This window comes from Anomaloglossus baeobatrachus, chromosome 6 (genome assembly GCF_048569485.1).
Source record: "Anomaloglossus baeobatrachus isolate aAnoBae1 chromosome 6, aAnoBae1.hap1, whole genome shotgun sequence".
Taxonomy (NCBI): Eukaryota; Metazoa; Chordata; class Amphibia; order Anura; family Aromobatidae; genus Anomaloglossus; species Anomaloglossus baeobatrachus.
The window spans coordinates 579,765,568-579,778,284 of NC_134358.1; the positions used below are offsets into that span (position 1 = coordinate 579,765,568).

General features: G+C 49.5%; 1 protein-coding gene across 2 annotated transcripts in view; it reads left to right on the forward strand.

Annotated features, from left to right (window-relative positions):
* The window catches only part of LOC142243727 (uncharacterized), a 43,836-nt gene extending 32,422 nt beyond the window's left edge, over window positions 1-11,414 (forward strand). The window contains exons 2-3 of one of the 2 annotated variants that reach the window (XM_075315920.1): window positions 3,764-3,840; window positions 4,264-11,414. In XM_075315920.1, coding sequence (XP_075172035.1) covers window positions 4,282-11,229 — 6,948 coding nt within the window. In that variant the 5' untranslated portion in view covers window positions 3,764-3,840; window positions 4,264-4,281 and the 3' untranslated portion in view covers window positions 11,230-11,414. The remainder of the gene's footprint in view (window positions 1-3,763; window positions 3,841-4,263) is intronic. The other variant, XM_075315921.1, reaches the window with a different exon arrangement.
* Window positions 11,415-12,717: the final 1,303 nt, after the last annotated feature.

Here is a 12,717-nt window from a genome sequence, read left to right on the forward strand (position 1 = left end):
TCCCGTCCTGGATCTAAAGCTGCTCAACAAACACGTAAAAACCAGGAGGTTCAGGATGGAATCTCTCCGCTCCGTTATCGCCTCAATGTCTCAAGGAGATTTCCTAGCATCAATAGACATCAAGGATGCTTATCTCCACGTGCCAATTGCGCCAGAGCATCAGCGTTTTCTACGCTTCGTTATAGGAAGCGAACACCTGCAGTTCGTAGCTCTACCTTTCGGGCTGGCGACAGCCCCTCGGGTCTTCACCAAGGTCATGGCAGCAGTAGTAGCTGTCCTGCACTCGCAAGGTCACTCCGTGATCCCGTATTTGGACGATCTACTTATCAAGGCGCCCTCTCAAGAGGCATGCCAACACAGCCTGAACGTGGCACTGAAGACTCTCCAGAGTTTCGGGTGGATTATCAACTTTTCAAAGTCAAATCTAACCCCGACCCAATCACTAACATATCTTGGCATGGAGTTTCATACTCTCTCAGCGATAGTGAAACTTCCACTGGACAAACAGTGCTCGCTACAGATAGGGGTGCAATCTCTCCTTCAGGGCCAGTCGCACCCCTTGAGGCGCCTCATGCACTTCCTAGGGAAGATGGTAGCAGCAATGGAAGCAGTTCCTTTTGCGCAGTTTCATCTGCGTCCACTACAATGGGACATTCTCCGCCAATGGGACGGGAAGTCGACGTCCCTCGACAGGGAGGTCTCCCTCTCTCAGGCAGCCAAGGAATCTCTCCGGTGGTGGCTTCTTCCCACCTCATTGTCAAAAGGAAAGTCGTTCCTACCCCCATCCTGGGCGGTGGTCACGACAGATGCGAGTCTATCAGGGTGGGGAGCAGTGTTTCTCCACCACAGGGCTCAGGGTACGTGGACTCGGAAAGAGTCCACCCTTCAGATCAATGTTCTGGAGATCAGAGCAGTCTATCTTGCCCTACAAGCCTTCCAACAGTGGCTGGAAGGCAAGCAGATCCGAATTCAGTCGGACAACTCCACAGCGGTGGCATACATCAACCACCAAGGGGGAACACGCAGTCGGCAAGCCTTCCAGGAAGTCCGGCGGATTCTGACGTGGGTGGAAGACACGGCATCCACTATATCCGCCGTTCACATCCCAGGCGTAGAAAACTGGGAAGCAGACTTTCTCAGTCGCCAGGGCATGGACGCAGGGGAATGGTCCCTTCACCCGGACGTGTTTCAGGAGATCTGTCGCCGCTGGGGGATGCCGGACGTCGACCTGATGGCGTCACGGCACAACAACAAGGTCCCGGTTTTCATGGCACGGTCTCACGATCACCGAGCTCTGGCGGCAGACGCCTTAGTTCAAGATTGGTCGCAGTTCCGGCTACCATATGTGTTCCCACCTCTGGCATTGTTGCCCAGAGTGCTCCGCAAAATCAGGTCCGACTGCCGCCGCGCCATTCTCGTCGCTCCAGACTGGCCAAGGAGGTCGTGGTACCCGGATCTGTGGCACCTCACGGTAGGCCATCCGTGAGCACTACCAGACCGTCCAGACTTGCTGTCTCAAGGGCCGTTTTTCCATCTGAATTCTGCGGCCCTGAACCTGACTGTGTGGCCATTGAGTCCTGGATCCTAGCGGCCTCAGGTTTATCTCATGAAGTGGTTGCCACCATGAGACAGGCTAGGAAACCATCCTCCGCCAAGATCTACCACAGGACGTGGAGGATATTCCTATCTTGGTGCTCGGCTCAGGGAGTTTCTCCCTGGCCTTTTGCATTGCCTACTTTTCTTTCCTTCCTGCAGTCTGGGTTGGAAAAAGGTTTGTCGCTTGGCTCCCTTAAGGGTCAAGTCTCCGCGCTATCCGTATTTTTTCAGAAACGCCTGGCGCGACTTCCTCAGGTACGCACGTTCCTGTAAGGGGTTTGTCATATCGTCCCCCCTTACAAGCGGCCATTGGAGCCCTGGGACCTGAACAAGGTTCTAATTGCTCTCCAAAAGCCGCCTTTCGAGCCTATGAAGGAGGTTTCCCTTTCTCGTCTTTCACAGAAAGTGGCCTTTCTAGTGGCGGTCACGTCTCTTCGGAGAGTGTCCGAGCTGGCGGCGTTATCATGCAGATCTCCATTCCTGGTGTTTCACCAGGACAAGGTAGTTCTGCGTCCAATTCCAGAATTTCTTCCCAAGGTGGTATCTTCCTTTCATCTCAATCAAGATATCACTTTACCGTCTTTGTGTCCGCATCCAGTTCACCAATTTGAAAAAGGTTTGCATTTATTGGATCTGGTGAGAGCACTCAGGATCTACATTTCCCGCACGGCGCCTCTGCGCCGCTCGGATGCACTCTTTGTCCTTGTCGCTGGTCAGCGTAAAGGGTCGCAAGCTTCCAAATCCACCCTTGCGCGTTGGATCAAGGAACCAATTCTTCACACCTACCGTTCTGCTGGGCTTCCGATTCCATCAGGACTGAAAGCCCATTCTACCAGAGCCGTGGGTGCGTCCTGGGCATTACGGCACCAGGCTACGGCTCAGCAGGTGTGCCTGGCGGCTACCTGGTCGAGTCTGCACACTTTTACCAAGCATTATCAGGTGCATACCTACGCTTCGGCGGATGCCGGCCTAGGTAGACAAGTCCTTCAGGCGGCGGTGGCTCACCTGTAGGAAAGGGCTGTTTGACGGCCCTATCACGAGGTATTCTTTTACCCACCCAGGGACTGCTTTTGGACGTCCCAATTGTCTGGGTCTCCCAATTAGGAGCGACAAAGAAGAAGGGAATTTTGTTTACTTACCGTAAATTCCTTTTCTTCTAGCTCCAATTGGGAGACCCAGCACCCGCCCTGTTTTCTTAGGAAGTTTGTTTTTTTCGGGTGCACATGTTGTTCATGTTGAACAGTTCAGTTCTCCGAGGTTGTTTCTCGGGTTGAATTTGTATTTAAAACAGTTATTGGCTTTCCTCCTTCTTGCTTTTGCACTAAAACTGAGGAGCCCGTGATCCCACGGGGGGGGTGTATAGCCAGAAGGGGAGGGGCCTTACACTTTTAAGTGTAGTACTTTGTGTGGCCTCCGGAGGCAGTAGCTATACACCCCAATTGTCTGGGTCTCCCAATTGGAGCTAGAAGAAAAGGAATTTACGGTAAGTAAACAAAATTCCCTTCTTTTATGTGAAATTTTGTCCAAAATTTTTTTTTGTTTGTGTCAATACACACAGGAAATTAACGTATGACTACAGTAATTTACTGGGAGAGGCACTTATTTGTCTGGAACAATTTCAAAGGTGCCAAGACTTTCGGCCATGTCTGTATACAAATAATATGCATGTCCTTTGTTATTGAGGGGTGAGGGAGTCATTAATGTTTTCTTCTTTCAGCATTCTCAGCCGTCGCCCTCCGTGTTGTCGCCGGCCGTCCTTGCCCTCCGTGTTGTCGCCGGCCGTCCTTGCCCTCCGTGTTGTCGCCGGCCGTCCTTGCCCTCCGTGTTGTCGCCGGCCGTCCTTGCCCTCCGTGTTGTCGCCGGCCGTCCTTGCCCTCCGTGTTGTCGCCAGCCGTCCTTGCCCTCCGTGTTGTCGCCGGCCGTCCTTGCCCTCCGTGTTGTCGCCGGCCGTCCTTGCCCTCCGTGTTGTCGCCGGCCGTCCTTGCCCTCCGTGTTGTCGCCGGCCGTCGGCGCCCTCCAGCCTCCTGGAGGAGCTGTGAACGGATTCCGGGGGTTCTGAAGAACCTCAAATACAAACTGCACTCACAAAATGTGTAAAATGTGTGCTGACTGTGCGTCCCTGTGTGCGGAGTCGGCCCCTCTTACGATGGCTTGCTTATCTTTACAGTGACCGAGGCAGGAGACCCCGATATTGACCCTGGCACTGACCACAGACTGGAATAAGCAGTGGACACTGGCGCAGGGGTACGTGACCATTGCTCAATTCCATGTATGATCCACCATGAGCAGAATCCTCCACCATGTCTCTTCCCATCATAACGAGACCTTACATAATGACCTGCTATATGCAGGATCGGTGCTGCTGGGCTGTGCCGGCTGCTGGGCTGTGCCGGCTGCTGGGCTGTGCCGGCTGCTGGGCTGTGCCGGCTGCTGGGCTGTGCCGGCTGCTGGGCTGTGCCGGCTGCTGGGCTGTGCCGGCTGCTGGGCTGTGCCGGCTGCTGGGCTGTGCCGGCCGCTGCCTGCTCTCCCCCTTCCGTCTTGTCTGATGTCTTGGTGGGAGGGGGTGGGGATGCCTATTACTGGGATTAGATGCAGGGTACAGTCAGTGATTGATTTGTTTCTCTCCTCCACACGTTTCATATCTAACATCTTATATTCTCCTTCCAGGGTCCTGTGACTGGCAGAATGCAGACGTCTGAACGTAGCACCCGCTCCTCCAAGAGATTTGTGCCCGAGCCCGCACCCGAGTTCCAGAGCGCCCCCACGGACACCGGACAGTACATGTGCATTGAATGCAGTGAAACATTCGACACTAAACTGGAGCTGAACTCTCATCGTCAGAGTCATGTGATCAAGAAGCAGTTTATGTGTTCCCATTGCGGGAGAGGATTCCACCACCAGATCTTCTTACAAATGCACGAGAGAAGCCATGAAGGTGGCATCTCCCGCACATCGCTGACGAAGGCGCCTGCAGGTCGTGTTATATCCACCCGGAGCACCAAGTCTTCCCTGGAAGCCGATGTTATCCATGTGGTGCCTGTTGCTACCAAGCCCTCCTACCGACTCAACTCCAAAGTCCAATTCAGTAGGGAAGAGAAGGTCAACCAGGACATCGCACCCCGAGAATGTGTGACAAGACTCACCCGAGGAACTTCTCCACCCGCCCGGCAGAGGAGAGACAGCTCTGACAATAAGACTTTTGAGCTGAGAATATCGAAGCTGTCCGACAGCACCATTCAGCTCATTGACCCTTTCGGAAACACCTTGGAGATCCTGGCCGACGTCTTCAGCTCCTATACCATTGCGGATATGGATGAGGAGGAGCATGTGCGCCCCATCGATGACTCTGAGGACTCTGCTGCACCCTCCTCCAGTTCTGTTCCTCCTGACACCACAGATGTAATCACACAAGATCTGGAGGTTCCAGCAGAAGCGACTGAGCCTTCTGAGCCTGTAGATGATCCCGAGCTGTTGGAAGAATTGCCTTTGTGCGGGATAGAGTCTGTTTCCAGTGCCAGCACCTCTCCTAAGGCTGCACCCGATTTCATCAATGATGCTGAAGACCTCTTCTCCACACACAGCACTCATGTATCCGATACAAAGGACATGACAGACAATGAGCGTGTAGACATTCAGCCAGACTCTGAAACACAACAGAGCTCCACTGAAGAGGAAATCCTTCCAAGCGGCGCCCAGGACGCCTTGATAACGAGCGATGATCAGCGCGAAGGTGCCATCGAGGGAGAAGAGAGCGTGTGTAGTAATGAACTCTTGCCAGTCACTGCTGGCAGTCCGTCTCTAAAGGCTGTCTCTCTAGATGACCCTAGCTCCGCACAGTTGGAGTATCCGGAGTTGCTGCATGGTGCTTGTTCTCACAATGAAGGCAGTCCCAGTTTAAGTGAATCTGTTAGTCCAGAAGATCTCCAGGAAGGAGAGAGTAGTGCTCCTTGTCACATGCCGGTCACAGAAAATGAGAAAGATTCACTGCTGAACGCATCTTCACCGATAAGTGACATGGACGTTAGTGAGGACACTGTTCAGTTAGATACCTCGTGTGTAATGGACAGTCAGGATCTCGAGAGTGACCATGAGAGCTTGTCAGACAGTGCTGGTGAAAACAGTGTAACACAAAAAAATGGTTTGGGGAGTACCAACCTTGAGGAAGGTGCCCAGCTCGCTGAAGTGGTTCTCTCCTGTCCAGATAAAAGCCCAGATGATACTGTAATGGAAGATGGCAGGACAAATGACCTACAAACACCTCTAACAATAAATGAACATGTGCCTGAATCCACTGAGTTTCATGAAGAGAGCATCACTAGTGAACCTGGCGGCTTGGAGCTTGACCCTGGCCTACAGGCTGAACCGTCAGCTGCCAACATAGACTCTGACGCTCCTGTAGATAGTGCAGTAGAGAGAAATGGAGAGCAAACCACATCCACAAATGAACTAGAGCCTTGTAGCCCTTCCATCGATGATGAGACTGTAGGTAGTTCATGGCCTGCAGATATCTGCACATCAGAACCAAACTCCCAGGTAACCAGTGTGATGTCTCTGGACTTTCCTGACCAAAGATCAGATCAGGAGGTAGATTCTACATCTAAAGGCACTGATGAAAAGGTTCATGATTCATGTGAAAAAGAAGCCATTGGCAAACCTGACCAATTATCACAGCTTGCCAGTATTTCTGTACCAGAACTCCTCGAAGCGGAAGATCCACCAAGACAGACTGAAGAACCGCACATAGTAGAAGGTCAGATTGACTATGAGACTGAGCTGCTCACTCTCCAAACATCTCCAAACACTGTTGGCATCTTGGAGTCAAATCCTGATGATGACCCAAGTACGAGACTGAGTTCACCAATTCATGATGTCCAACCTCAGACAAGCAGTCAGGTTGACTTTAATGTTGACTTGGCAGCTGCCACTGAGATGGAAGCTGACGACTCCTCCACTATGCTGATGGGTATTGTCACTGAGAATAAAGAAAATGATGGAAGTCATGCTGAAGATGAAGCCACAGAAGCCTCTAACGTGGACTTGTCCCTTACAAGTATAGAAAATAAAACTTTAGATCCCTCTGAAGAGAACGTCCCAATATGTAGTGATGTAGAGAAGACCCCCGAGCTGGAGTTAGGGGAAGGTAATCCCTTCAGTCTTTTCGAGTCTGCAGTGGCAAGTGCTGAGGATGTCTCCATGCCACCTTGCGATGAAGTTTCGAGAAGTCTAGATGTTTCCTTCAATGTACAGAGCCTGGTAAGCCTCACATCTGCCTGTGTAAAGGCTCAAGAACATTTCCTAACACAAGGAGTTAAACCTACAGAACAAGATGCTGTTGCAAGTGTGAAGATTAATGAGGCGTTCGCAAGCACCACATCTATAGAAGATGCCATGCTGCTGGAAGCTGGAGATCCTGTGACAGCCTTGTGTCTTCTGGAACCGACTTTAGGTCTGTCTCCTGACCTTGAGGATTTATCTGAGAAATGTTTACTCAGCAGTGATGATGCAAAAGACCTGGCCGACCATGATCTCGATAAGAACCTTTCTCCAGAGGTCCCACACAAGCAGTACATTCAGATGTCCAATGCCGACCTTACTGAAAATGACCTGGCTGAAGATTTTGTAGACTCTGGTGCCCTTTTACTTGATGCTACAAATCTGGATGAAACTACTAATGAAGGCCTCTCTGCAGTGTCTGTAGATGAGAATCCTGTACATGAGCTAGCGGACTTACTGTCTCCTGAAATCCAGGAGAGTGAGTGTACTGAAGACCTAGATGACAAGCATGTGGGTATCGGGAGCCAGTGCTTGAAATGTGGACGAAAGGTTAGACGAGCTAGAAGGGAGATGGTTTGGTTACCTACCTGCTATAAGTGTCGGATAAAGACAAAACGCGAGGAGCGTCATACCGGAGACGGGGGGTGTTACAGTCCAGACTTTGTGTTGGAAAAAGGTTTTGACAGAAAAAAGGGTTCTTCAGATTTCTCAAGCTTCAGTATCAAAGAGGAGGCCGACTCTGCCCAGGGTGACCCGTTCTATCGGGCTGTCAAATCTGTGCATAGTATGCAAGCAATGAAGCAAGAGTCTGCTGCCCCACAAAAAAAGTATAAATGTCCGAAGTGTGAGAAGGCCTTCCGCGTCCCGATGCGGCTCACCAAGCACATGAAATGTCATGCATTACCGCAGTGTGTAAGCTGTGGATGCCCAATGATGCTGAAGAATAAAACCAAACGCATTCCCAAAAGGTGCCACAAATGTTTCCGTAAGATGAAGCTTCAAAAGAAGAAACAGCAGGTTCTGGCTGGCGAAGATGACGAGGATGACAGCCTGGACTCTGGTGGTGGTTCCCCGTTTGTGGACGAAGATTCACAGGACCAAACGGATAATGAGGAATCTAAGCCAGGAAGTGTTAACAGGAGTACTGAGCCATCACACTCTATATTCATGAGGAAGGGCAAGAAAATGAATCCAGCGATACAAGCCTTGTTCTGTACTTGTGATGTAGTACTGAAGAGTGGGGCAAGGCGACCAAAGATATGTAAGAACTGTCAAAAACCCATCCGAGATCGGCTGGCCCGTCCAGCAGGCATCACTGGCAAACCTAAAACTCTAAAGACCACCAAGAAGCTGCCACAATCTAAGCTTGGCAAACCAGATTTACAGCTAGGAGACTTGTGCTTGGGCCTGGAGGATGAGCTTAGTCCGGATGAGGATGAGTTCTCTAAAGAGCAGGAGACTTTGTCATTAACAGACTTGGATATAACGGACCAGATGATGCTGGCCGATGGTGAGAAGCCACGTTTGTGCCCGCAGTGTGGGAAACTATTCAAGTGTAATAGATCTATGAATCTTCACCTATTGAGTCATACAGCAACACAGTGCGAGTCTTGTGGTTGTCGCCTTCAGAAAAAAAAGCGAGCAGGTCGCTGGTCCAAAAGGTGCCGCGTTTGTAGACTGCTCACCAAAGATAAAGGACTTCCTGACAGCGTCTCCGAAGACCTCCCAAGTGAAAAGCTCCTCAAGGAGAAAAATATGGCTTCTCATCGAATGAAAATTAAGCAGTCAAAGATTATGAAGAGTAGGAAACTCGCCATCGCCAAACACAAAAAGGACCTCAACTGGATGAACATGATTCTGGCTGTAAAAGGCCTGACCCAAAAACCCAGGAAAAAGAAAGAGAAGTCTATGAAGAGTCCTAGCGAAGAGAAGACCGGTTACAGCTCAGATCCTGCACATGACGATGTCCATTTAGACGCTGAAGGCAATGTCCCTGGGACGTCGGGGTTAAGTATCTCTCAGAAAAAAGTATTGGGTGGCATACATAAAGTGAACAAAAAGTGCATGTACAGAGAGAAGAACATTATAAAGGTGGAGGAGCATCAACTGCCCCCGTACAGTGATGACCCATCCAGTATTCCAGTATCTGTTAAAGAGGAGGAAGAAAACCAGTGTTTGGAATGTAATGAAATCTTCCCGAGCTTGGACCTTCTGCTCAGTCACCAGCAGGGCCATGTGCAGGATCAACCCTTCATGTGTCCACAGTGCCCCCAGAGCTTCTCCACAGAGCAGTATTTAACTATTCACATTAGCACACATGCTGAAGGGCCTCCCTTTCGCTGCCTAGAGTGCAATAAAACCTTTACTAGAAGGAACCACCTGGGTGTACACAGACGTGTACACACGGGCTCACGACCATATACTTGCCCTGATTGCCCTTGCAGGTTTCGACAGAAGGGCAGCTTGATAATTCATCGGTACACACACAGGAACCTTCAGTTCATGATGCTTAAACCCCATCAGTGTTCAGTATGTGATAAAAGCTTTAAGCAGAAGGAAAGACTAATCATACATGAGCGCATCCACACCGGAGAATGCCCATTCTCTTGTAAGGACTGTGATAAAGTGTTTCCCAGCAAGTCAAGACTGTATGTACATCGAAAGACGCATAAAGTCGGAGATGCTACATCTCGTGTACAGAAAAAAGTACTCTGTAAAGAGGAGGGCGGGCAGCCCTACCAGTGCAAGGATTGTGGCAAGCTCTGTTCTACTAAGGCTAGCTTTGTTCTTCACTGCAAAGTTCATAAGTCTTCAGCCGTCATTGACCCGACTGGCCACAAGGAAAACCCAGAAGAAGACACAAAAGAGGCTCCATTAGTCTGTAAACAGGAGCTTGACATCAAAAGTGAACCAGAAGCGCATCCTTTTACCTGCAAGGACTGTAACAAGGTTTGCTCCACGAAGGCCAGCTTAGTTCTTCACCGTAAAGTGCATGGTCTGAGACTGAGCACTGGTGGTCCAGCATTCATCTGTAAAGAGTGTAATAAAGTGTGCTCCAGCAAAGGCAGCCTTGTTCATCATCGTAAAATGCACAAGTCTCAAATGATGTTTGGTCTCAAAGCGACTGTTGGGGACCCCCCTTACACGTGCCCGGATTGTAACAAAATCTGTTCTACTAAGGCCAGTTTTGTACTCCACTGTAAGGTGCACTGGGCATCCGCTAGCAAGCCACATATGCTCAAAACTAAACTGGAGCCAAAAACCTTTGTTTGCAAGGACTGTGGGTTTATCTGCTCAACCAAGGGCAGCTTCGTCCTACACAGAAAGATTCACAGAGCCTCACCTAGCCTTAATCCTAAAGACGGACCTGGGGACCATCCTTTCACATGCCAAGACTGCAATAAAATCTGTTCCACCAAGGCTAGCCTTGTTCTTCATCGTAGAGTGCACAAAGCAGTGGCCAGTAGTGATCAGAGCCTGATACCCCAGGCACAAATGGAAGAGAAGCCTTATCATTGTAAAGACTGTGGTAAAATCTATTCTACTAAAGGCCGGCTTCTGTCACACATGAAATTACACAGTGGCCAGGATGGCTCTACAGATGGAGACCCACAACTTAATATAGACGCTGAAGAAAAGCCATTTCCATGTCCAGTATGTAATATGAAGTTCACACGGTTGAAGATTCTTGTCCGTCACAAACTCATCCACGGGGAAGACGTCTTCAGCTGTGTACATTGCGGAAAGAGATTCTTGTTCCACAAATCCCTTCTGAACCATGTGCCGATCTGCTTAAAGAGGAGCAAGAACAAAAGCCTCCTGGGGAAAGATAAGGTTCCGAAAAAGAGGAAAATTAAAGATGGAAGCAATGGTGAAGAGAGTGTGCCAAAGAAGAGAAAGTATGAGACCAAGAAAGTTCTGACTACCACGCAAAAGCTGAAAAATAAAAAGCTAATCAAGGCAAAGAAGCTGGCAATAAACAAGGAAAAGGTTAAAGTAAAGAAGCCGAAAAAAACAAAGGCAGAAGCTGAGCCAGATCCAGAGGCCGGAGAAAAGGAGCAGAGTGATGAGAAACCAGAGAAGCCCCAGGAGACTACGACCAAGGAGAAGGAAATCGGGAAAGAGAAGAAACCTAAAGATGTTGGCAAAGTAAAGAAAGAAATGAAGAAGGTGCCCCAAAAGCAGAAGCGTCAGACTGTGGGCAGTGAAAGCCTGAAGAAGTGGAGGATAATCGCCGCAGCCACGGTCAAAAAACGGAAACTGCAGGCTGTAATGAGTGGAGGGAAGAAGAAGAAAGAAACCGTGAAGAAGAAAGGGCCAAGTAAAGCCAAGTCTGGGGGCAAGAGTAGCAAGGAGTAAGGAGGTGCTGTCCACCCCTTCAACCATGCGTAAAGCCAAGATTGGGGGCCTAGAGCTAAGGACCTGCCTGATTACACCCCCTCTACAACGTTCACACCATACGCAACAGTGTTCTTATTAGTCCGATGATTATGCCGTTAAATTTATGCCGTGTTTGTCTTTTAATAAAAATCACTTCTAGTCAACATCTTCTGGTTCCTCCTGCTTCTGGCCTGGTATGAATGTTTGTCCCTGTGTGATAGGGGCTATAGAGGAGGACAATACACCCAGGATTCCTCGTAGACCCTCACATGTGGCTTCTTCATGCGTTGGAGGGGCACAGTCAGCACGAAATGACGGATAACCAAGTCCATGCGCTCAGTGAACCATGGTGCGGGCAAACTTTACAGTGCAGCTTCCCAGCTACTTGTTTTCCATCTATCTCCACACTTCTCCATCTTTAAGAAACCAGAGCTGTCAATCAGAGAAGAGGAGGGCGGAGAAATCAAGCAGGCGGGAGTCTGAATGACCATTAATTTCAAGCATAGTCCCCGATTGAATGAAATTAGATATAGCTATATATAATACAAAATTTTATATATATATATATATATATATATATATATATATATATATATATATATATATATATATATATATATATATATATATATATATATACAGTGGAACCTTGCTTAACGAGAACAGTCCGTTCTGGGACTGTGCTTGTTAATCAAGTTACTCGTTCAGCAGAGCAAGATTTCCCATAGGAAACCATTGCAATGCTGACAATTCGTTCCGCAACTAGTTAAATGTCCCATCCTGGTCCCCTATTGTCATTCCACACACACATACAAACATGCACAAACACACAAGCAAACGCACATATTATATGCTCACCTTGCCTTCCGTTCCATCGCCGGTCTCCTGGGACTTGCTGTTCTCCGGTGCGGGCCGTGTATCAGGTAACCATAACGACGAGGGCGGAACTTCCTGGCAGAGCACTGACGTCAAAGGCAGAGCCGCTTGCCTCTGATTGGCCAGCGCGCTGCCTTTGAGTAGCGGCTGACAGGAACCAGGAAGTTCCTGCTTCGTCGCTATGGATGCAGATGCCTGGAGCGGAGCAGAGCGGCGCACTACAGGACCCAGGAGGCCGGCGATGAAACGGAAGGTACACATATGCTCACCTCACCTTCCATTTCACCGCCGGCCTCATGGTACTTATAGTTCGCCGCGAGCATGTTGCGATGTACCCGGGAACTAGAAGTAACATGAGGCCAGCGATGAACGGAAGGTAAGGTGAGCATAATACTGTGTGTGTGCGTGCGTGTTTGTGCGCACATGTGTGTGTTTGTGTGGACTGGAAGTGCGGGTCAGAGCGCGGTGGATGGACGAAACCGGAAGTGTGTGCGGTGAGAATTTCGCTCGTACAGCAAAGCTTTCTCGTAAAGCGGGTTACAAATTTACAGAAAGCTTTGCTTGTTAAGCAAAATTCTCGTTGAGGGGGTT